The sequence below is a fragment of the Oreochromis niloticus genome, linkage group LG15 (assembly GCF_001858045.2).
Source record: "Oreochromis niloticus isolate F11D_XX linkage group LG15, O_niloticus_UMD_NMBU, whole genome shotgun sequence".
NCBI lineage: Eukaryota > Metazoa > Chordata > Actinopteri > Cichliformes > Cichlidae > Oreochromis > Oreochromis niloticus.
In genome coordinates, this window is record NC_031980.2 from 15,005,170 (window position 1) to 15,030,697 (window position 25,528).

The 25,528-nt window shown below is 38.7% G+C and overlaps 1 protein-coding gene across 2 annotated transcripts in view; it reads left to right on the forward strand.

Moving 5' to 3' along the window:
- Window positions 1-25,528, forward strand: part of rngtt (RNA guanylyltransferase and 5'-phosphatase) — a 106,223-nt gene that overhangs the window by 58,923 nt on the left and 21,772 nt on the right. For both annotated transcript variants that reach the window (XM_003446279.5, XM_005475013.4), the window contains exons 12-13: window positions 9,461-9,529; window positions 24,685-24,785. In XM_003446279.5, coding sequence (XP_003446327.1) covers window positions 9,461-9,529; window positions 24,685-24,785 — 170 coding nt within the window. The remainder of the gene's footprint in view (window positions 1-9,460; window positions 9,530-24,684; window positions 24,786-25,528) is intronic.

Here is a 25,528-nt window from a genome sequence, read left to right on the forward strand (position 1 = left end):
TGTCTACTCATTGGACAAACACACAAATGGAATGACTTTTTGGTTAACCAGGATTATTTGCCAGTGTGAGCTGTATGCCTGATTGTTAGGAACATGGCCTGGGTTTGATTCCTTACATAAGGGGATCTGTCTCTTGTCTACACAGTCAACTGTCAAATAAAGTGAGCAGTTACTTAAATCAATCTTTTTCTGCTAAAAGTTATAGTTTTTTAATGCTTTGGAGTATGCCTTTGCTATTCAAGGTTTTTGTTTAATATCAAAGTTTAAGGTCAGTAATAGTATAATCACATCTAAATCCTGACATGTAACTCCTTTGAACTCTTCTACACAAAGTCCGATCTTTTACCTTTCAGATATGCAGCCAACTCCAAAACCATCACACTCTCCTCTCTTACTGACAGCACAGCATGCTATCGGAGCCCAGTAAAAGGCTGCCTCCTGGTCATTGCCTTTTCACACTGACACTCTGTCTGCTGTCTGTATGAATGTGTCTGAGTATGTGGGCTGTGTTCAGCACTGCTGTGCGTTCGCAGTAGTCAGTTTATCTTTCCTGTCTTGGAGGCAGACCGGTGATGTGTCTAACTGGCAGTGGTGTAGCTTCAGCACAGACTTGGACTGGCTAAAGTCCCATCTCTTTCCTATGATCACTTAATTAATGCCCAAAATATTGATATTGCTCAAATATTGTCATTTTTACTGTCTCTTTGCAAAGGTTTCCACTGCTTGTACCAACTTGTAATTTTGTTTTTTTGGTTGTAACCCAGTCTTTAGACCCACTCCATACCCTTTTACCTCTTGACCAGTCATTGATCAATATGCAAGTATTGCATTACCTAACCATCAATAATACCGGGTGGCTTTTTTAAAATAATGACTCACAGAGTTTGCTTAATTAGTTATCTATATTTTACAGATGTCCTCACAAAGAAAGCCAAGTAAATATAGTTGTGTGTCTTAATGACCTTCCCCCTACATACTGAGTGGAGCAGGTAGGAGACTGCTGTGGAAACATTGATAACAGATAAAACCTTCTAGCTAAAATATAAGAATGACTCATGGGTACTGCTCTTACTCAAATTCAAAGCAGCATAACCGTTTTTAAATAATTAGGCCTAAGTCACACAGGCTTGATTTTGACCAGTCACTAACTCCCTGACACGGTCGCCAAGGAAAAATGTGTTCCTAAACACCAGTTGAGTCGTTAATAGAAGTCACTGAATGTCACTAGGTGAAACCGGTCACAAAGTGCTGCACTGAAAACCACCTTGTGGTTACTTTGCCACGGTTGCCCATAGTTTGCATGAAAGACACTGACTTCACTGCAAACACCCACAAACGACCCGCTCAGGAGCAGTGAAACTGATATAAACCAAAGTGTGTTGATTGCAGCAGATTGGTGCTTTTACTTTGAAGGTGAATGTTTGCGTCTGCTCTGCATGTAGTTGGTAAGTGGTTGCAGACAAATTGTCAGTAATCTATCAATGACCAAAATAATTACAAAGAGGCTTTTAGTACAGCATCATCCAATAGCCAGCAACCACTCTGTGGTTTGGAATTACTGTAATCTAGGTGGTTGCCCAAGAAAAGGCTGTTACACCATGCCAGGTTTAAACAAAGTGTAGGTCTCTGTTATCCTCCCTCTTGTATTGTTTTGTTTTGGCATCTGTTGTTTTTTGTCCGTCAGTATTCTTTTATTTTCCTCTGTGATTAAATTTGAAATAGAATACCACTGAATAATAAATTCTCAAAGGTCTCTGAGGTGTGATTTATAATAAAGCCTGCTAAACAGTCTGTGGCAACCTATATCTCTAAGATAGAATTCAGTCCAATGCAGAAATAACACTGTCAGAGAGGTGTTAACGAAGCTCTGTGTTATTAATGCTTTAGTCAATAGGGTTACCGAACCAGACTTAATATTATTCATTATTAAGCTCAATTTTTTTTATGATCTTGTAAAAACTTTTTCCAATTTTGTGGCAAGAAATGTTGGACCATGTCCATCAGTCATCAAGACACCTGTCCGGTTAAACCAAATTCCCCTCATAACACAGTTTAATTTCACGCTGTGCCCTTGTGATTTTTCATCATCTTTGGCCTGTTCTAGTTTAATCCTCCAAGTGTTAATAATTGAGTTCTTCTTTGCTCTGTCACGACAACTGAATGCGTAAAGCTTTATCTTGATAATGTTTTTTTGGAAGTGTCAAATCAAATACAATCAATTTTCTTTCTTTCTTTTTTTTTTTTTAAAGAGACTGACATTTTCAAGACTGCATAACTGTGTTTGACTCCAGGCCAGCCAGTGGTTTAGCTGCCTTGCACACTCTGATGTGGGCTTTTCATCTAATAGGCAACTGCACACAGCCTTTATAGAACCATTCACATTAGGGTTGAAAGGAGCCTCCAGCAACAGCCCCACAGTCTGACTGGAATATCAATCCATCCTTTCCACCTTTGATTCAGCCCCCGCACCTAGACCTTAGAGTAAAGAGGATGAGCAGGCTGCAGGAAAATACAAAGGCTTTAGGAAACGAAAGTGCATAATAACAGTCCAGCTGTGGTGAGGAAGAGATTGTTATATTGCACAAAAAATAAGCCAGTGTTACTTTAATAAGAATGAGCTGCATTATGCTGAATGCTTGGATTATTTCTATAAAAACACACCATAAGATGCATTTTGCATACATTATCCTATTTGTAGACTTTATAAAATGTCACTGTAGATATTCTTCATTACTTCATTACAAACATTCTGGGACAGATTCCTTATAAATGTTTTTACACGTAGCTCTGTTTTGTCACTTGCAACCTTCGCAGTGGAAACATCAATTCGTTTGTTTGTTTTTATAAATTGAATAGGAAGAGTTCAGTACACCTTTAATGCCTCCTGGTTTATTTCATCTTGGTAGGTTTTGACTTTTAGTAGAAATGCACAGAAAATGTTTCTACCTTTTGTCCGTTTCATTTCACTTGGTATTTCTTACAAGCATTTGCAGTTCAGCCCAATACAGTCCGATATTCTTAACCAAACGGGGATGGGTCATTCAAAGTCATCTTGTAGCTCACAACTGTAATTTTGACCAATGGGATATTTTGTGGGAGCAGCAGAAAAGCTAAAAATGGTGCAAGTTGGAGAAGATAACTGGATTAAATAAGAGTAAAAGGTTAAAATTTTTACCACAGTAGTGATTCCAGGTTTTTTAGACCAAAAAATCCCCCCAAAAAAGCAATTTCGTAACTTTTGCAAATGTTTCATTTTAAGTTTGTTTTTGAAGGTGAATCTGACTTTACTGCAGTTATATGGATGAGAAATTATGGCGACACAGGTCGAAACAGTCCGATATCAAACTCCAAATGTATTTGATAAATTTGTTTGTTCTTCTCGGTTGACTGGTGCCATTTGCACATTTATTTCTCTGGCACTGTCATTTTTCTCCTCCTGCATCAAGTCATCAGAGCGTCAGGGCCATTACCTAGCTGGCTGTCACCAGCTGTCACTAGAGCTAAAATGATCAGTGGATCAGTAGTTCGAAACAAAAGCAATCTGCAACACTTACAGTATCCGCATTCCCAAAGGGCAAATGCCCAGTATTCTTTTGGTCTATTTCCCCTCATAAAATTAGCTGCATCATAGTTTGTATCATCAGGTAGTGAGTATCTCTAAAAGCTTTGGAGTGTTGGTCAAAGCAAACAACATCTGAAATTATAAAAAACTTGTAAAGTATACATATAAATTATAAAACAAATGATTATTAAGTTATTCATGAAAAATATTAGTTGAATTCTAGTTCTGGTGAACTGAAATTAAGCTCTCTCGCATATCTCTGTGCTCCCAAAAACGTTCTAATCCATCAAGGCATTGACAGAGGACCTACTTGGTGTCCTGTGCGGTTTTACACTGGGATATTTGCAGTGTATCCTTTAGATGCCTTGGACTTCAGGGTGAGGCCTCCTGCTTGTTCCTGCTTTGGGCTCATTGTTGTGTTTCTCAGCTCGTTCCCGAGCCACTTTTGAGGTGTGGTAGGGCCTAATGTCCTGCTGCGTCATGTTGTTGCTCTCTGGCAGAGTCATAGTCATGGTTGGTCTGCCAGAACTGAAGGATTCTCAGCAAAGCATTGCATTCTTCACCAGAGAGCAATGTTTTTCTCTTCACCTGGGAGTGATTTTACTGTTTCGACTGGTGAGTGTATAGTTTCTAATAAATATCTATGGTCTGACCATTATGGCATTTTTATTTTATTTTATTTTACTGAATCTGTATATATTCAGGTACCTGAAATGACTTTCTACTGTGTCCTTTGCTTATATAAAATATGCCTTTTACTCTGTTGAAGACGAATCACAGTAAGAAAAAGAGGGAAGCAGAGTAGCATACTTCATGTCATTTCAATCCTATCAGTATTTGCTGGATATCATTCATCACTGTGTCCCTTTGTGAAATGAGCTCGAACGTGAAACACTGGTGAAGAAAATGGTCTGACTTCCATCACTCTGTCATTCAGTCTCTCTCAAGGGGAGAAAAACTGCTCTGTATATTACTGGTTGATTTATCTCCCTGAGCGCCTTCGTTGTCCTGTCTCTGTCGTGGAGTCTACGATAAAGTCCTGATCTCTTAATGGGGCTTTGCTATTCACCTCAACCTACTTGTCCCAGGCTCAGCTCTGTGTTTCCTTCCTAAAGAGGCTTAACCATAAAAGCAGGGTCGCTGCCCCCTCTCTGCATTATCACTCCAAGGAACTTCCTTACTGTAGGAGTACGTGTGAGTGGAAGTCTTCTTTTCTGCTCATCACTCCATCCAGGGTTCACTGTGCTTGCCGAAGGTGGTGGGTGGGTGTGCTAAGATGGCAAGAGAACTGAAATGGAACTCCCAGATCTTACCGCCTACGTGCCGTTCCTTCATAAAGACACCATTTCTTTTTAGTCTGGCTATCTGCCTTCTCCATGTCAGCATGGTTGTCAAGCTTTGTGTGATCTGCTGTGACTCATTCATCATTCTGGAGAGCACTGATGTTGCTCCACTTTCTTTGCAGATATAGCAGGGAGTGAACACTTTGCTGTTGCTTTAGATAAATGCATCTGCGCCCCTCTAAGGCTAATGACTTCTCTTACTTTCCTGGAACACATCGTCTGAAAAACAGTGACTGTTTAGCCCGAAAGTACTTTGTGGAACTCCTCTAGTGGTATAATAGACATGCTATTTGAATGCAAATTCTTTGAGAGTTTTTTTTTTTAACCCAGAAGAACTGTATGTTGCTATATGCTTTATGCTGCAAATTACCCAAGGATCACACCATTTTCCATAGCATCCATATCACTGAGATCGCCATTTCAATAAAGGTGATGAGTTATTGTGTAAATCAAGTGGTATAACAGCAGGACAGAGATCTGTGGATGAACAGAAGAATAGATGACCGCAAGGGGAGAATATTGATAAAAGTCACAATCTCTCGTCCTGCCGCGCTGGTAAAATTTCAAAGAAGCTTTCAGATTTTTTTTTTTTTTTAATGCTACCAAATGGATAAATTTGACTGTGGAGCCTTTAGACCACAAGTAGTGCAATGGGATGTTTTGAGTTTTTTTTTCATGAGTGGGTCCCCTTTTCATTTTTACTGTGCATACAAGTATATGAAAGCAGGTTTTTGCTTCCAGCTTTACATACTCCACTGTCCTAACTGCTGGTTGCAGCACTGTGGAAAGAATCATAGCAATATGTGAGCAGTAGAGGTAAAAAAAATAAATAAAACTGGCTTTGCAGATGTTCAGTGGAAAAAAGAAACCCCTCAAGGACAAACACTAATTATAAAGCATAATGTTATTTTAAACTTTAACTTCTAATAACAAGCACTGTAGTGGATGTCAGAATGTTTTGGCACCATGAATATATTTTTTTCAGTAAATAAAAGGTGATAAAACGCTTTATTTAAAAATTAGAGGATAAAATACTGCCATGCATGTGGTATAACAGGTAATTTCTATATTTGTGTCTTAATATCAGTATATTTGTATCCCCATTTCCTTTTAAAAATGCAATAAGTGAATAAGTGTCCTCCTTCGCAGCAGATTTTTCTGATTTATTATACAGCAGAATCTGCTCTCTTCAAAGAGAATTTTTGTGACAGCGTATATCATCATAGATCACAGAGCAGCTGAGGCAAATCTGTTGGTCTAATGCTGGACAAAATACTCAGGTCAGCGGGACCTTAACAGGAGAGACCATCTATATAAGAATTTTATGGTCTTCTGGGTTTAGCAGGCTTTTTGAGCCCTGCGCTGAGTGGAAATTTAGTTGTCTCATTCCACACTTTCTTGTATTTGTGATTGAGCTTATAATTTGGTTTGTCTCCAAGCAGCACCAGGACAGATGACAATCTCTCATCTCCTGTACTACGAGTGTGCGTTAGCTCATCTTGGCTCTAATCATAGTTGGCAGTCTTCATATCTACTGAGCACTTTGCTATCTCCTAGTCAACAGGCACTTTACAATGTTCATGGCTGCTTATTGAAATGTCAGAGCTGGACAATAAGTAGAGATGTATGCAGGCAATGCTAATTAAAGTTTAATGTCCTCACTTTGTTGTCTGTCATTACAGCGAAGACATGATAGAATATATTATAAAAGGTCACCCCTGTTCCACCTTTCAGTACCTTTCCGCATGGCCGAAATGCATTGCTTTCTGCTTTAGCACATCTTGATGGCTTTGATATGATACCTGATATCTACTGCAGTGCACTAATGCATTTGCTTTCTGTTTTATTGACCAAAGCCATTTCCTGCTTGCCGAAATATATTTACACTCTGCATGAACATACCAAATGCCAAAGATCAGTGAAGGTTTGCAAAAACAGCATAAGAAGCTTCCTCCAACATAACTACAGCAGATAATGATGACGCAGATTTTTTTGTTTTGGAGTTTTTTTAATGTTTCCATATTTTTATGCATTTGCTCTTGGCCAGCACAGTGAATTAAAATACAATACTGACACAAAGATGTGGGCCACAATGAACTGAGAGGAACTGCAAATAATTCCCTGTGGGTTCATCTGTATGAGTCACACCTTTCATAAATAGTCACATAGCTGATCATTCATATAGTGCATATTTTTGCAACAGAGTGTGACATTTCTTGCTTTGCAAGCCCTCTTTCTCAGCTGATTCTGTATTTTCTGCTACTGTTTGGCCCTTGAAATGCTTATATTCAGTTCTGCAGTGTGTAGCTGTGCAATCATATATTAGGTTTGACAACTGGCAGAATTTTCCATGCCACATGACACGTTTCTATATCGATTTCTCCCTTTCCCAGCAGTAGCAGCAGCATTAGTGGGTTTCGCTTCCTGCCACTGTGAACATTGACTTTATATTGGCAATATTTCACAGCGAGCACAACACTAACATCCCAACATCACATTAAAGTCTTTGCACAGTTTTATTTTTGTGGAAGGTTGAATTGCCACGCGATTGCAGTTTCATCTCGTTTCTCTTGTTCACTCTTGAAACATTCGTTTGAAGGTCTTCCATTTCAGTTTCCTACATTTTCAAATATCACTGAAGATGGAGTACTCGGCTAACCCTGGCTGCCCTCTTCACATTGACCTCCCCCCTGTCAAGCACACAAAAGCCTCAGTCTTCATTTTTATGCTTGACTGCACATAATTTTTTGGCATTTTATTTCTCTGCTTTCAGTGTTTGGATTAAAGCACTTAAAAGCTGTTTAATTTTCACAGTTACAGAGTTGTATGCTTCCATTCTCTACATTAAAAAACAAGGAGGCAGTACAAGAGAACATAGCTTATAGTGAACCTGCAATGAGGCACTATATTTGTACTGCAAAATATGCAGGTTTATGAATTAAATACAAGTTTAGTGTGCAATAACAAGAGTAAAGAGTATTACATGTTTCTTGAACAGCATCCTAATAGGTATTAAACTAATTATGTTTTTGAGTTTTTCAAAGGTTTGCCTTGAGACAAAACTTGAGTATTATGGATTCAAAAAGTTAAGTTCTGCCATGACTCCAGCAGATGAGTTGTTGGATCAGCCGAAATCCTTCTAAGCATCCACTTGAGAAATCTCATGCAGAGTGAGCTCATGAATCTGCTTTAACTGCAAACACAGCAATCTTCTTTGCAACTCACCTTCACACCAGCTTCTCTTTTCAGGATATATCTGACTGAACCAAGACCATTTGTCTTGCTCTCTAGTTGAAGAGGTGTGCTAATCCCTCTTTATGCTACATAGATATGTTTGAAACAGGTTTAAAACAGCATTTGGATTCCTCCATCAGCTGACTAAAAGGGGAAACAACTGATAATGCATGGGTAATAAATAGATCTCTCTACGCCACTTAATGGACAGGCAGTGGAAAAGTGGAAGCTGATACAGGAAATCTTTAAGTCATACCCATAGACAGTATAAAAGATGAACGTAGCTACTGTGACATCATTCACCAGTTTGTTGAGTTTAATAGCCTTGAGATGAGCATTTTTTTTTCGTCACCATCTTTAAATGTGATTTGATGACAAGAGACATGTCTAACTGTGAAACCTCACACTCATTGGCTAATGGCTTTCAAACACAAGGTGGAAGCCAGTGAGCATATCCCTGATAATCCTTGTTTTTGATGCTTAGATACTAAAACCCACACTTAATGAAACCGTGGTGTTTCTCCCCATTTCTCCTCATTACCCTTCATTGATGTTTCCAAGAGTCATCTAATAGGTAAACTGTGTTTTTACTGCAGCTCTGGAAGTGTCCAGTGTAAGAAACTACAACCGACTGTAGATGGGTAACAGTATTTATTTGAAAGACAGGACAAAAATTTAAATTGCTCTTGAATTGGGAGATTTTCTCATATGTTCCCAATGCAGCTGGTATATTCAGCATTAATTTAGAAATGCTAATATCCTTGCTGTCGTTGCCATGGCAGTTGATGTGCTTCATGATGTAGAAAATTTGCTTTTGCTGTACAATGACTCCATCTCCCCTGGGCATCCCTCCTCAAGTACGGTGCCATTGTTCTCCTTTTCTTAGCAACAGCTACAGTGGTTGGTGTTCATAGAAGAGATGAAATGCTGTCTTTCACGTCATCAGAGACCTAATGATTTCTTGCTATTTTTGTCCTTAACCTAGTCTGTCAAGTTATCTGTATTGATCTCTCAGAGATGCATTATCAGTCAAAAAAGATTAGTGCTTAGTCTCAAGGCTACAAGGAGAAAATAACATATCAGGCTTGTCCTTGTAACTCTGAGTGATTTGCCAAATATAAGCCTTCCGGTTATGCTGAAACTCGATACTTCATTGCTTTTAGAGTGTTAGGTAAGTGCTGGCAAGCTCTATAGCTTTAGAAAACTTCATAAATCAATGTAATTTCCTGTATTTTAGCTAAAGCTGTCAGTTGTCAATCTTATCATTTATCTGTTTTACTTCACTCAAACTGGGCTTTTTTCTTGTTTTTTTTTTTTCCAGCTCCTAGAAGGCAGTTTCACATCCCAGGTCAGCCATGAAGTCGATGGGCTTATCTTCCAGCCATGTGGGGTAAGCCTTCACCAGAGTGTGACAGTTTGTCATTTTTCAAACCCTTAGTCCCGTTGCTGCAGGTTGATTGTCAGACTCTGCTTTGTCTTCCTACATGCGCCTACAAAAGAATCGAACAGCTTGTCACTACCACCCACCGTTTGTCACTCTCTGTGCCAGTCTTGCCCTCGGTTATTGTAAAGGAAACTGCAATACATGAATTCACAGGCCTTCCTGTAAGACAGTACGCAGTAAACTTGACACACAGTGTTTTCTGTTACAGCCTAAACGAACTTGGTTGAAATACGAATTTGCTTGGTGTTATGACAGCAGAAAATCCTACGGTAGTAACACTAAAACACCTCTTTTCATCATCTGCGATCGACTCAAGGACTTCTAATCCACTGCAGTATATTCTACTGTAGCGAAATAATATACAAACATTAATGCAGAAAGACCCTGGACTGAAGTTTTTATATTTTACAAAAACTTCTGTCCAATTTTCAACACCATTACAGAACCACCATGGTTTTATATCGTCTACGCTAAATTCTGACCCTACCTTCCTAAAATAGCAGGAGAAACCGAGACTGATCCGACCATGTAACATTTTTCCAGTCTTCTATTGTCCAATTTAAGTGAATTGTAGCCTCCGTTTCCTGTTCTTATGTAATGGGAGTGGCATCCAGTGTGTCCTTCTGCTGGTGTAACACATCAGCTTCAAAGTCTGATGTTTTGTGCATTCAAAGATGATCGTCTGCACACAAGGACTGTGCCATATTAAATTGTCCATGAAAATACCAGTATAAATGTTTACATGACATAAATGTCATTCTCCAACCTGGCTATGAAGAAGGAGACACGAAAAGCTGCTGATGTGTGACCCAAATGTAAAACAAGTGACTCCACTTGTTTAACTAAAGGGTTAAGCAGTTATTTTACACTTATACTTAAAATTTCCAGAGATAACACTTCCTAGGCTACTTTTGTGCTTACATTTGACTTTGTGCAATAGTAGTGACAAAGCATATTGCACTAATGGTAGCTTGTGGAAATAGATTTATGCTTTGAAATGGGTAGTGTGTCATCAATGACAGCAGCTCACTCGAAAACAAGGGTGAAAAGCCCTTCATGTTGTTGGCACTAATAAATAAATGCTGCTGCCTGTAAGCTACAGTCACGATAATGTTGCTCCGTTCTTTTTTTCTTTTAAAGATATATATAAATATATATTGCCAAAAGTATCATAATCACACTATATCACTCACCCCTACTGCATTCATTGGATGTACTGTAACGAGTGTTTATTTGAGTTACTGTTCCTTCCTGTCAGCTCCAAGCAGCCTGGCCATTCTTTTCTGACCTCTGACAACATTTTCATCCAGACAACTGCCTCACTGGATATTTTGTCTTTTTCATGCTCTGCAAACCCTTGAGATGGTTGTGTGGGAAAATTCTAGTAGATCAGCAGTTTCCGAAATACTCACACCAGACGGCCTGGCACCAACAACTACGCAACCATTCAAAGTCCCTTAACTTGAATTGGGGCCATGTTGATTGGCTGATTAGGTATTTGACTTCACAAGCAGGTCAACATGCATACCCAATGAAGTGGTTGGTGAGTGTATGTTGACTAGAGGTGTAAAAGTTGCAAGTTCAAACCTCTGCAAGTTTGTATTGTGACACCCCACATTAGCCACGTGCTTATGTAGCTTATGCTGTTTAGTCATGTGGAGCTGTTAATGCCTGGTTTAAAATAGGCCCGTCTGGTAAAAGCTGGAATGTTTGTTAGAGAGTGAATGGCAAATAGATCAGAGTAATAGAGTTTTAGACAGATTTTTGTTTATTCTGTTTATAATATACAGAATGACCCTGCTGCCAGGTCGCCTCTGATAGCATTGATTGCAAAGTGCAAAAAGAGAAAATGAAATCCATTTGCAATCTTATAATCCAAAGTGCATGACCAAGTTGAGTGTTAGTATTGTCTAACTAAATGTAGCTATGAATATTTTATTGTTTTGAGTCATGTACCAAGTATTGTTTTTGCTGTTTCGTATTCTGGGCACAATTTCGAGCGGTGAGGGAGTTTTTCATAATTACAGCAAGAACAGCAGAATGTTCTTGGCCAGATTGAATCCAGCTTGTTTGCATGTAAAGAACTGGGCAGCCGTCAGTTTCATTACAGGGATAATTGGTGTTAATGTTTTTTGTTTAGACACCTGCTTATCTTTGGTTTTGACTCTGTAAATATTTACCATGTGTGAGTGAGTCAAAGGTAAATGGCAGGGAATGCAAATTTTACTTTGCAGTTTTGGTCACAGCCTGTTCAGGAATGTTAAATACAACGTATTGACATATATATAGGAACATTTTGGAGAATTGCCTAGTTACTCACAGATTACAACTCATGATTATCACGATTTCTTCTAATGAACAGTAGATCATTTACATGGAAGTTAAAAGCTTCTGAAAATCCATTTCTGAAGGTTTTCCTGAAATTGGTACCATAATGAGGTTATGTTCCCGTTAGCATAGCTATGTGGAAGCCATTGAATTGCAATTAAGCCGATTTATATCAGAGCTATCGTAGTTAAAACCTCATTGTTTCTTAACAAATCCAGTCAACGCACACAAAAAAGAGATGTAAATTGTGTAATAAAAGCCAACATTTTTCATACAAATATGAAACTATTTAAAAGAAATAGGGTGACACTGGAAAGCAACATTGGATTGCTTTCTTTAGGCCTCAGACACGCAAGACTACAATTCAGTCGGTCGCCACAAGCGGTTTCCATTTCCTGGTTTTGCATCTTAGCTGCTTACAGAGTAGTTAGCAAGTGTTTACAGACGAGTCACCAACTAGGGGCAATCAAGGCAATCTGCTCATGACCAAAGCAATCTCAAGGAGGTTTTTGTTGCAGTACTTAGTGATTGCCAGCAACCTTCAGCAGTCCATCGCCATCTGGTTGAGGAATATATGTTTTTCCTACTCCTCCCTGCCAGGGAGTAGCTGATCGGTCTCTGGGCCTGTGTGACTGGGAGCTGAAGCTGGAATTGTAATTTCAGACAATGAATGCAAAGGTCCATATAGATGTCCTTATGCCTGCCTGTTTTTTGTGATCACGTGGACTCATCCACAGACATTACATTACAGTGCATCAGCTGCACAGTGCCCCAGGAGGTAGACTATAAAGTTCTAAGTATAACAAGAACGACTACCTGGCCGTCGGGTCTCCAGCTGTCTGAGTCTGAATCTTACATATTTTTCTCTGACTACAAAAATTAAATTCAAACTTAAAATTTAGAGAACCACGAAAACTAAACTTCACTGGTTAATTGTTGGTGAGCATAACTTCTCTTTGCTAGTCACAAAAAAAAAAAATATTAACTCTGTTGTAAAGACTGAGATTGCAGAATCAACACAATAGGGCTGCAAGCCTGCAAAAAATAACCTGAATTCCACATCGATCATTGATTTAACCACAAAACATAGTCGGTGTGTTTCTCCCTCTTGCTGTTTTTCATGATTTAAGAAGTAATTATCATTTAGGATAACTGTAGCTATACCCGTTTTATAGCCACAGTTCTCAGGAAATCTGGCAAAGAAATTTGCTGGAGGCAGGTTTACACAGCTGCACTTTTCCTCCACCATCTGCATTTCTAAGTAGTTTCACGGAGCCTGCTTAATTGATGCATCACTGTCTCAGTCAGTATGGCGCAATAAATTTCTTGTGTTTTGCAGGTGTTTTGGTCCTTCAGCAGTATCATCTTTCCAATTTCAGTTTTCTTCTTTTTAATTTGCATTTGTATTTTGGTTATTTATGAACATGCTTTGGTTACTATTTTCTCTCTCATGAAAGAAAGAATCCTGATTAGATTTAGGGTTTATTATTTCCAGATTTGATTTTTTTTAACTCTTTGAAAGATTGTTCTGTTATATTATATTATACTTATCATTATTTATAAATTATTTACAGTCTTTATCAGAAATTGTTTTGGAATCAGAGCACTACAGTTTTGTTTTGTTTTTGTTTTGTTTTATTGTGCAGCTAGTCATTGATTTATGATCATATAGTCATCTGCAGCCTCTGTGAAATGTGATATGGAGGAGGGTGTTGAAAGCACACTGGCTCGTTTGACGTCACTATGTATGTGTCTGAGAATTTGAAAAACCTTCAGAGGAAACAGCCACATCATCTGCATCCCAGTCATGGATTAGGATGATGCTGTCAACTGGGGTTTGTGATTTGTTTTGGCAGCCGTGGTTTACAGAATTGAAATGATTGCTGTTCAGCAGCCAGGAAGGGAATCATCAGGTGCAAATGATCTCCAATGAGAAAACTGATTGCATAGACAGGTCATTGTTCAAACAATTTGGTTTTGTTGTCAGGTGCCTTTTTTCACCCCCTCCCCTGTATAATTCTCACCTTTGAATTGGATAGAAGTCCTTTCACATCACTGAAAGGCTGTGCACTGTAAGAGAGATTTTTTCCAAGTGTCTGTACTCAGTTTGATTCGTGATTGAATCGCTGGTCTTTTAAGTAACGTTCTTCAGCTGTTTCACATATCTGCGAATGAAATCTCGCCAAACTTTGAAGGTCAGCAGCTACTTCCTCCCTGCAAAGCCAGGCAAACTAATGGGCTGGGACCCAAAAAGATGACAAGTGTTTGACTAAATGATGACGCAAATAGAAGTGAAATGGAAAATATTATGTAACAATGTCTGTTTTTATTTATATTGAACAAATTTCTATCCATCTGCTCTAGATGGAGAAAAATAATTATGATATACTTCTGCTTTAACAGGAGTTGATTATTTAGCATGCATCTAACCACTCCGAACAGCGTGATAGTAGCCTGGGTACAATCTCAACAGTTAATAATTAAAGCTGCCATCACTAGGGTGGGTAACAGACACAACGCTGACAACACTTTGGACATAACACAAATAGGAAAGATGTGCACCTGCTGTTTTGAGGTCTATTTGAAAATAGCCTGCTGATGTCTTACTGTGTGCTGAAAGCACTATCGCTCCCAGTTTTACCATTTTATAGCAGCCTAGAACAAAAATTATAACTAAAAAAACAGTTATACCACTTCAAGTTGTGTCTTTCTGTGTTCTGGATATTAGAAAATAAAAACAAAATTTTTCCATGTTGCAGTACTTAGATTTTGGATAACAGAAGCGTCTTTTCTTCTAGTGCGTGCAGTATAGATGGAAATCTAGCATCAAGGTGGAAGTGAATACCAAATAAAACATGTTACCATAGAAGAATTTACCTTAGATGTTTACGAGGAAGAATTAAGTATAACAGCATGGAAAGGGCAGATAACCCTAAGTTGTAGACAACTTACATATTAAACCTACAGGACCTCCTCTGCCATGGAAACCATATCATGAAGCTCCTGACACAGTGTTATTATGCTGATGTTAATGCCAGAGAACGTTTAAAGCTCTAAAGTTACTGAGTCAGGGATGTATGAAGGACTTCAGCACATTATATGGTTCCAAAATGCTTCCACTATACAATAATACCACTTATGTTTGATCGAGGACTATATAAGGGAGGTGGCAACCTTTAACAATATCATGCTCAGATTAAGTGAAGTCTTTAGAAAAACTCTTTCTTTCATAAATGTTTGTGAAGACAGATTGCATGGCTGGATACTTGATTTTATATACTTGTGGCAGTTGGTGTCAAAACCTCTGAATTCAATGATTAAGAGGTTTGGCCCAATAATATATCATTCAGTACTTTAATGTATCTAAATTCATTATGTGTTTAAAAAAACACGCACAAAAAAACAGAGTCAGTCTGGCGTTAAAGCTTTTCTAGTTCCATTTTCACGTGAGGGTGCTGCCAACTAGGAGCTGGCGACCTGCACATTAGTCAGATTTATGGTTGGGATGCACACATTCACCTCAGGACTAATCTTATTTAGAGGATTGCGTGCTGGCCAGATGTGATTAGCCTGCTTTAGTGAGAGGTTTGTTTGTTTGCCATTTAACTAAGAGAGCAGCATCTGCCACTCGTATACTAAATTTTGTAAAAAAGATTAAAAAAAAAAAAAAACTAACTAGGAAACAGTGCAAGCTGTGCCGTTTGTGGATTTCTAACATAAAACAAAAGAGTAACTCAAAGTAGTTTTTACTATATATTTGCCACTTTTTTGAGTCATGACATTGATTTAATGCTTTAGACATGCTAGCAGCATTGCTCTGCTAATGTATAGGTCCTTTTTAACTTTTTTTTTTTATTTTTTCATTTTAATGGAAGTCAATTTAAAAATGTTAGATGTAAATCTGCCAGATTTTAGCAAAAGTTCATTTACTTTGGTAATAAAAACACTCTTCAATCATTTGCTTTAAATTTGAAATATTTTTAAGTTTGTGTGTACCCACTTCTGGATACTTTGTGTAAATTCATCACTTAAAGTCACTGAATTTTATTGACATCTTGCATTAGTGGTTGCCACAATTCACCGTCTTTTTGTGTATGTGTCGTTTTTTTTAATAGTTTAATTAGCATTAGCTCAAAGTGCACCTCTGCTCAACACACAAACACAGCCTCATGGAGCTCCTAGCATGGTGTTAAAGTTCAAGTAAGAAGAGTAGGTCAGACAAGGAGATGAGAAGGACTGCCATTAGAATTTATTAAAGATTAATGACTGGAGAGAAGCACTTTGGAGAAGTTGTGTAATATTATCTTTTAGTTCGTAAAAGAGAAAAAAGATGCAGTCATGCACTACGACAGAGAGAGCACTGTTCTCTCATGTGTACTGGTTGCCTCCAGATACAGACACATTATGGGCTGTGAAATTCCCTCAAATAACAGAAGGCCAAGAGTTTAAGTTATGCAAAAGGCTTCTGATCTTTTGGTCAGCTTTATCCTCAAGGTACACAGTCTTTTAAGTACATTAGCCATTCAATAAAGGCATATTCACAGAGGTTGAAAGCAAAAAGCATTTATTGCCAACAGCTCCAGTGATCATTAGTGTGCAGGGAGCCAGTAAAACTCCTTCATATTGAAATTGTTTTTCTAAGTCATTGATTTGTGTTCGTGTCTACAGAACCCTTTGCAACCTTAATCTCTTCTTGTGCGAATGGGATTAGGGTGGTCTCGGGGTTAATCTCAGCGGGGTCTTACTTCAGTGAATGCCCATTAATGTTAGCACAAAGGTTAGCGCCACAGCAGCCATCGGTCACTGGTCGCGTTATCTCACCCAACACATGGTGTCCTTGGGATATGTTTTCTTTGTTTAGGGAACATCGGAAAGAGTTTGAATTAAAAGATTTTGAACAGAATTGCCACAGATGGCAGAATTGCTTATGGGAACACTCCAGATGGTGATCTCGGTGCAAAGAGTACAAAGAAAAATGTTTCTCTTCTCTTATTTTTTTAAACCACATCATTTAAGCTGTATTCAAAAATCTAAGGCAGTGCAAATACTGTGATTCATATACAGTTTGGACCCGGTGAAGTTAAAGCTTTTGAATCATGTTGCTATAGATTATCTGAGACAGATATTTGAGTTTAGAGGGCGCAACATTCATTAATGCGCATTTTATTTGCTCCATAAATCAGCATAATCGGTTTCTGTAAACTCACTTATTCTTCAGTCTGTGTCATAGCCACAGACAGTTTACCTCAAGATTTTCCCCTGCCCTTTATTTCTCAAGCCAGTTCCTCCCAAGAGAGTTTGTTTTTAATGCAACGGCACCATTTTGCATATCAACACTCAAACCATGCATCAGTGTGACTCACAAAGAAACAGACCAGTGTGTCTGAAGCTTTACTCTTGGGAACAGATTTATTGGACTTGTCCTGCCTTTTGTCTGTAATCCATGGCACACTCGCCTCGAAGCACAAGGATGTTATTAAATTGAGACATTAAAAAAACAACTGTAATCAAAGTACTTACGCGAACCCTTCAGTAAGCTTCCTTTTACAGTAAATCAGGCATTATACATAAATTAATATTTCATTTATTATGAATGATTTCTCTTCTAATTTGGCAGATTCACTTTGATTATGGCGGTGTGTCTCAAAGCACAGCAATCAGCCTTTTTTCAAGATGCACTTAAGTGTTGATGGATAATTGTGTAGCAATCAGAGGCTGGATTTGTTTTATGCTTTCTGTAATTGTCAAATAATCAGTTCATAGATGACAGGATTTGTTTATTTAATAAATGCCGTAACTCTCAGGGTAAATATTTACAGTATGTAGATTTTAGTAGCAGTGCAATCATATAAACTCAGACGTTCTAAACTTTAGAAAAAAAGTTGATGTGGATTTGCTATATGATGTCATACCTGGGGAATATTACGCTCAAGTTGGATGAAAATGTGCGAGCTTCTTCTTTTATTTTTTCTTTTAATATTCAAGCTTTAGTGTCTGTGAAATCATTCATATGATTTGGACGTTTTTAAAGAATATATGTATGAGAAGCTGTAGACAGAACATCCCCTGCTTCAGTTTAAATGTCTCAGCAGCAATCAAATAGCTTCCCATGAAACATAGTACAAGCATTAACATTTCTTTGACATTTGATCGCAATTTTTTACTCATTCTTGGATGTTTCATCTGGATAGCCATCAGTTAAAACTGTGTTTTGTCCAATATTTGTTGGATTTTTGGTATTGTTGGTTGTTGACGTGCAACATGAAAATGATCCCAAGTCCAGCAGCAAATCTACAACTAAGCTAAACTAAGCTAATTACCAGATAATTTTCATGTGCTAAACATAAAAACATTAAAATAAGAGAATTGAATTAGTTTTATTTTCTTTGGGGAAAATGTGTTTAGGTAGCGTGTTTACATGATAGTGTACATTAATTTTCAAAAAAGCAGGGGTTCTGAATATTGATATTCAGCTTTGCTGTTTTTCTCACAATACTGTGCCACAGTGAAAGTGACAGAGGTAGATTTCTCCCAGTGAAAATATGATTGCACCAGATCAAATACAAACATTTATTTCTAGACTGAAAGGGTAACAAATCTCTGATCTGCAGCAATTCAGTAACTTGTCACATTGTCTGTTTGCAGTTATTTTCTTTAAATTCTCATGTGGCTTCCTTCCCTCCTCTCAGTTTATTTATTTCTCTTTGCTGACATCAGTGAAGGTCAATGGTTAAGCACCAACAGTCACAACAAAGTGTTTAATTGATGTTAAAAGTAGCTTTTTCACAATAGCATCCAGAAAGATATTTTTCTAATAACATGTCAAGTTCTTATAAAAAGTAATAGTTAATCATGTTTGTTTTGGTGACTTTTATGAGCTCAAGATTTGTCAAGGAGCTGAAATTTACTTTTTGGGCTAGAGCAAAGACTGCAGGTGCATTTTTCTCTGCCTGTCTGTCTTTTTTTTTTTTTTTTTAATATTGGAGGTTGAAAAGTTTTCTGTGGCAGTTTTGTAGACTCCATTTAATTATTTATCTTGGTCCCCAAAAAGCTGAAGTTTGTTAAAGTAGAAAACTGCAACGTAAGCAGGCTTGACTGCGTTGCAGCCTGCAGTGTCATCATGCTGGGATTTCCGAAAGCTGGCCCAATTATAATGTTTAGTATTTTTATCCAGAGCTTTCAGACAAGAGATAAGGAGACGGAGTCCAGGGCAGTTGAGGTGTAGAGTTTAAAGAGGAAACCAAAACGTATTCAAATAGAGATGGCAAGACATGAGCTGCATAACATCTATATATTGTTTTCACACAATAGACGTATTTTCATTTGATTCATCACTGACGGTGGAAAAAATAGGTACATCATTTTCCTGGAGACACATAAGCTGCTGACTATTATTTAAGTTTGTTGACTGACAAAGGCCACATGAGCTAACAACAGCAAAATAACAACAAAGAAAGGAAAAGAAAAAGTCTGAGTAGTCTATTAACATTTAAAGTATCTTCATGACAAACTTGTTCCAGCACGAAGAACTAAAGCTGCCACTGCAATCTGGAGCAGTTTTTGGCCTGAGCTGATTTTGTTGCTCAACTTTCCCCAAACAAATTTTCCAATGCTTTTGAAAACAGTCCTTAATGGCTTGGATAATCACCGTATTATCACAAACAGATTGCATGTCATTTCCAACTCCAGTCACTCACAGAATGATAACAGACAAACTCTGTGTCATTGATGTCTGACGCGCCAAAGTCATTTTGAAGACCACAGCTGACTATGAGTGGTTGCAGACCTGGTCCAGGTTTTCGAAGGAGCCATTGCCGAGGCAATGAGATTGCAAATTCATCACACGCAGTAGCAATCATTTGTCCAGTCACATTCCTTTTTTTTCGATTGATTGTACTAGTCTGTAATTAGTGCAGGAGATTTTTGGGAAATTTGCAATAAGTAAATGTGCATCATATCTTCGGGCTTCTGAATGCCAGGTGCCACATCTTACAAAAAAAAAAAAGAGTAAGAAAAAGCAACTCTGGTCAAAGCCCAGACCTGATTCTTCAGACATTGACGAACGTTCATGTCTGACAACTGCTTTGAAGCCACCTCGCTTTACCGTGTGAGCTTCTGACATAAAAAGGGCACCAGTGCAAAGAAATGAAAAAAGTCTTGGCATTATATGTGAGCAAAAACATTGTACACAAGTTTGAAAGTAGATTTACAACACTAAACTTAGGCCATGTTTTGTGCAGTGTGTTGGCTAATGCAAGATATTCCTGGAGTAAACATTGAGCTAATTCGTTTGTTCCACACTCGATATAGACATTTGTTTTGGTTTTATTCTGTCCTTTTTAAAAATTAATGACACTATACAGCCACTCGTCTGCTTTCAAGCTGTGCATCTCCCCCCATTTTTTTCTTCTCCTTCCCTTCACTCTGACACCGACAGCCTCTGAATTTCTAACTTGAAACAGCAAGCAATTTGTATGCAATGGAACATCATTACCTGAAAATGAATTTGATAGATGAGAGATGTGTTCCTCAACGTACGGTCGGGTCTGAAGGTCTGTTTTGCACTTCAATAATAAAGCTCTTGTTTTGCGTGTGCAGTCACTTGTTGACAAAACTGCCAATAGTAATGAAAGCACAGGTTCAGCAGGCAGCACTTTTTCCATTTAGAAATAAATTTAAAGGTTGACTCTTTATTTTATCTTTGATTGGGCTTTCATGAGGTTGTTGCTATGGCTCTGCTGGCATGCATTCATTTAAAGCAAATATAACTTGGGTTGAAAATGTTAGCGTGCACATTTTAGTATGCAGAGTTGGGAGCAAGCCTCAATGGATCCCAAGGGGCAATGAGTTTTATTGGGGTCCGGCCATTCATTAACTTGACAGGTTCTGTCAGTTTTAAGACCCACAGTACCTGCAAACTTTGTTGCCCATCCTTATTCTAGCACTTTACAAGTTGGCACCATGTTAATTTCTCTTTTTTTCAGCTCACTTATAAAGTCATTTTAGCAACAGTTGTTGAGCATGTAGTTCTTAGATTCATGTTTTATTTTGCACAAGTGATATAAGTAATTTTCTAATGCTTATTTAGATACCTGTGCTGCATAGCATAACTAATTATACTGAAGAATGTTTCTTTCCACACCCACATTTTCAGAAGAAAAGATGTACTCAGTCGAGGCTCTGTAAAAGAGACACTCCGTCTTTTTCCTCCTGTCTAGCTCAATACCATGAAAAGCTTTTGTAGCGTGTGCTGGTTTCAAAGGCACACGAAGGCCACCTCCCACACTGAGAGCTCCACGGTGGACAAAGCTGAAGGACGCCCAACACTTGTGGTCCCTTCTCTTTACACCAGAGATGACAAAGTCAATCTGACCTCATGTCAACCAGTTTATAAAGTTATCTTCAGAATTTTCCATCAGTACAGGAATCTCATAATGATGCCCACACAGTACGTTACATTACGTTCTGGGCACAGTGACAGAACGTGTGCTTAGGCTTTTTCTAACAATCATAAAAGTGTTGGATCAAAAATATCCCTAATCCTAATGGGCCGTGTGCTAAATAGCTTTTCTCTGTGTTAGCTCTAAAGCACATTTATAAGATGTACAATAGCGACTCAGTCACAAAGTAGCTCAACCCTAAACCATACCTGCTTTATCATTTATTTGACTCTAGGTTATCTAGAAAGAATATAAGTTAAAGGGACTTTCACATTAGCTTCACTTTTTAGACCTGGAGGCTGTCTACAGAACTGAAAGTTGGGTTTTTTGTTTTTGTTTCTTTGGGAGTGTAGGGAGCAGGTGGAAGAGAACCTGGAGAGGTGGAGGTATGCACTGGAGAAAAGAGGGATGAAAGTCAGTAGAAGCTAGGAAGAATGAGAAGGAGGCAGGTGGAAACATGAAGTTGCAAGGAGTAGAAGAAGTGAGGGTGGATGAGTTTAAATACCTGGCATCAACCATCCAAAGCAATGTCCAGTGCACAAAGAGGAAGAAGTGAGGCATTGTGGAGTGAGTGGAGACGAGTGTCAGGAAGGATTTGTTACAGAACGTAGCAGCAAGAACAAAAGGGAAGGTTTATAACATGTTGTTCATGGTTTGGAGATGATGGCACTAACAGACTAAAGACAGGAGGTGGAGCTAGAGGTGACAGAGTTGAAGATCCTCATATTTTCATTGCCGTGACCAGGAAGGATAAGATTAAATGAGATCAGAGACAGCTCAGGTTGCGTAGTTCGGAGGCAAAGTAAAACGTGAGTTACACTTCTGCATCAGATCAACAACGTAATTTCCACGATAACCAGAACCCAGTCTATGATGCAACTGCAAGTCTGGTCAACACACACCATAAAGACTTGAATGGCATGGAAGCTTGCGGTGTAGGGATAAAAGGAGTTTTCAGTTGCTATGTAAGTTAGGTAAAAGAGAGCATGCAGAGGGTTCTAGTGAAAGAAGATGAGGTTAAGGATAGAACCCTGTCTTTCCAAAGTGGACCCTGGTTTTCATTGAATGTCAGTTGGAATACAATTCATCAGCCTTCAGAGGCTTTCTAAATGGTGGCACAGTGGTTAGCACTGTCGCCACACAGCAAAAAGGTCCTGAGTTCAATTCCACCATCAGGCCGGGGTCTTTCTGTGTGGAGTTTGCATGTTTTCCCCAGGTACTCCAGCTTCCTCCCACAGTCCAAAGACTTGCACTTAGTGGGGATATGTGAATTGATCAGTCTAAATTGCCCATAGCTGTGAATGCGGGACTGAATGTGAGTGCGAATGGTTGTTTGTCTCTGTGTGTTAGACTGGCAACCTGTCCAGGGTGTACCCTGGCTCTTGCCCTATGACAGCTGGGATAGGCTCCAGCGTACCGCGTGACCCTGATAAGGATAAGCCGAAGCGGGCGGGCGGACAGGTGAATGTATGTATGTATGTTGTGGTTTATGCTTCTTTATTCTCTGAGTGTGTCCCCTTGCTGTGTGGTTACATGACCCCTCATGAATTTGCACCTATAATGATATCTCAGCTTTCATTTATAATTGCCAGCAGAGGCTCTAAAATTCTTGACTGAAAAGTTTCAGAAGACGTGCTTAGATAACAAATATCTGGGGCCATATCACAAAGATTCACATTCACACGGGACTAATGTAAGCGCAGGATCTCCGTGTTTAATAAATTATGGCAGGTAATTGGAGTTCTTTAGCTTTTAAATTACAAACATGAAAGAATTGCACAAAATGTGGTTCACACACAACCTCCACTGTTATTCCAGATAACTGGAGCTCCCCAGTTAATGCTAGTCCTGTGAGCAGAGCTTTAGTGTTGGCACATTATGCAAAGTCTTTGCCTTTCTATTCTTTCTGCATGTCTTTCTCCTGCAGAACATAAAAAAGATAATTGGTTTGTATTCAACCTTTAGAGAGACACAAATTACCCTGACCAGAATTAAGATCTTGCAGTTAATGGTCAGAATCGTAACCACAGAGCTAAGGATGTACTTCAGGTATTTTTTTTTATTATTCTTTCCTTTTTCTTTGCTTTTTTCATTCTTCAAACAACAAATAAAATAATGCTCGTGCCGTGAGTTTATGAAAGGAGAGACTGCTCAAATCTCTGAACACGTAACCCTTTTTGCACATTTATTAAATTACTTAAATGGAGATATAAAAGACAGCTCTTGGAGAGAGATCCATGAGGCATCATTATTTGGAACAGGTATAAATGTTTTTTTGCCTTTGCACAGGCTCAGAAAACATATTGTACAACCTGCTACTTCCAGCAATGGCCTTGAAAATTGACCAGAGTCACACGATTTAGGTATACTTTTATACTTCCTAGAGATATCAGGTTGGCTTGATTGAAAACTGTTAGCTTGCTGAACTCAGACACCAGGCTTCTTGTTCTTGTTCGCAAAGCAGCAGGGCAGGTTTTAGTGATGATTCTCTCATACTGTGTTAATTTACATTTCTTTTCTATAGTACTGCCATGGGGGCATTACGTGGGTTGAGCAGGAACTCCTTATTTAGTAATTTAGTCATGTGTGTGACGGTGCAGGCTCTCCTGAGGAATCCTGTCTGTTTTCCACACATTTCCTTGGAGTAGACTTCTGTTACTGGGCAACCTTACAGTGACAGAATCTGGTCATCTGTTCCCGCCTCCACCCGTCATGCCTTTACATTTCTCATGTTTCACTTCTCTTGATTCATGTCCTTCTGAAATGTCAGGCGTGCATGAATAATCGAAGCGATGGAGGGAAGCATGTTGTTTGGCGTGTGTCATATGTTGCTGCGCAGTGAAACGCAGCAGTGATGTGAAGAATGTAATCGTGTTGAATCACTGTGCATAATACTTTGTCATTTTTATATTTACACTTCTATTCTGGTGTTCCCACCCTAAATTTTTCATCTTTAATCATTTCTTTTCAAATTTGGAGTGCTTGCAAATTTTCTAATTAGTTCTCTCTCTTTTCACTCAGGCGCTTGTTTGCATTTCATGACGTTTTTGATACTCGAAGGCTAATTTTTAACCCGAGATCAATTAGTTGGATGCCAACAGTGTGTCTTAATAGAGGTTCATTTGTATGAGGGTTTTCATCTCATTAGCTGTGACTGTTTGAAAAATTCTGCTCAGCTCATGAATTATTCAACCATTAATTCTCTCGTGTTTTACGCACACATAAATTTACTCCACATGGACCCCGCCCCTTCTTTGAAGGTACATTTCATGTATTTTTATTCCAAAGTGTCTGCCACATTGTAATTTTCTTGGGGTTTGGCTTTCTCCACAGAGGTACAAGCCTGGAAGGTGTGATGACATCCTCAAATGGAAGCCCCCCAACCTCAACTCCGTGGACTTTCGTCTCAAGATCACCAAAGTCGGAGGAGAAGGGTACGTCACTGTTGCCAGGGAAACGCTCTGCCTGAGGAATCCAATAGCACCTATGATTTTGTGACACACTGGAGTACTTAGAGACAACCACATGTGCACACATGTGTAAAGTCCAAAGCACGCACAGTGAATTTCCTTGACATTCATCTTTCAGTTTCTATTTCATCCCATTTTTTTTCTCCTTTCAGATTTCCCTTCTGCCTCAGGGTTCACTTCCTTTTACAGCAGCACAGCTACTGCATGAAAAGTTCATTTCTTTTTCCATTTTGCCTAAGCACATTTTTTTCCTGAAGTGCCAGAAATTTCGTATATGCTGTATGTGCTTTGTGCTCCTCTTTTTCTTGCTTTTTCTTTTTATTGTATTATCCTCTGCTACATAAATTATTCAGCTCCACTGATGCTCGCTCTAACCATTACCCAAGTATACATTACAGCTCTGCAGAAAACAATTCTATACTGGGGAGGGGGAAATCGGAAGGTAATAAAAGCTTACAAATGTGTTTCTAGGGGGGCAGGGTGGTGCAGTGGTTAGCACTGTCAGATCACAGCTAAACGGTTCAGAGGTTAAAGATGTTGGGCGTCCAGGGCCTTTCTTTTGTTGAACAAAGTCTTTTTATTATATTTTTGCCATAAAAGAAAATACAATAGAAACTATAATAACACAAAATAAGGAAACTATTTAAACATACTTCTCAGACCTCCCTCACCTTGCCCCTGTAATATCAGATCAAAGATATGAATAT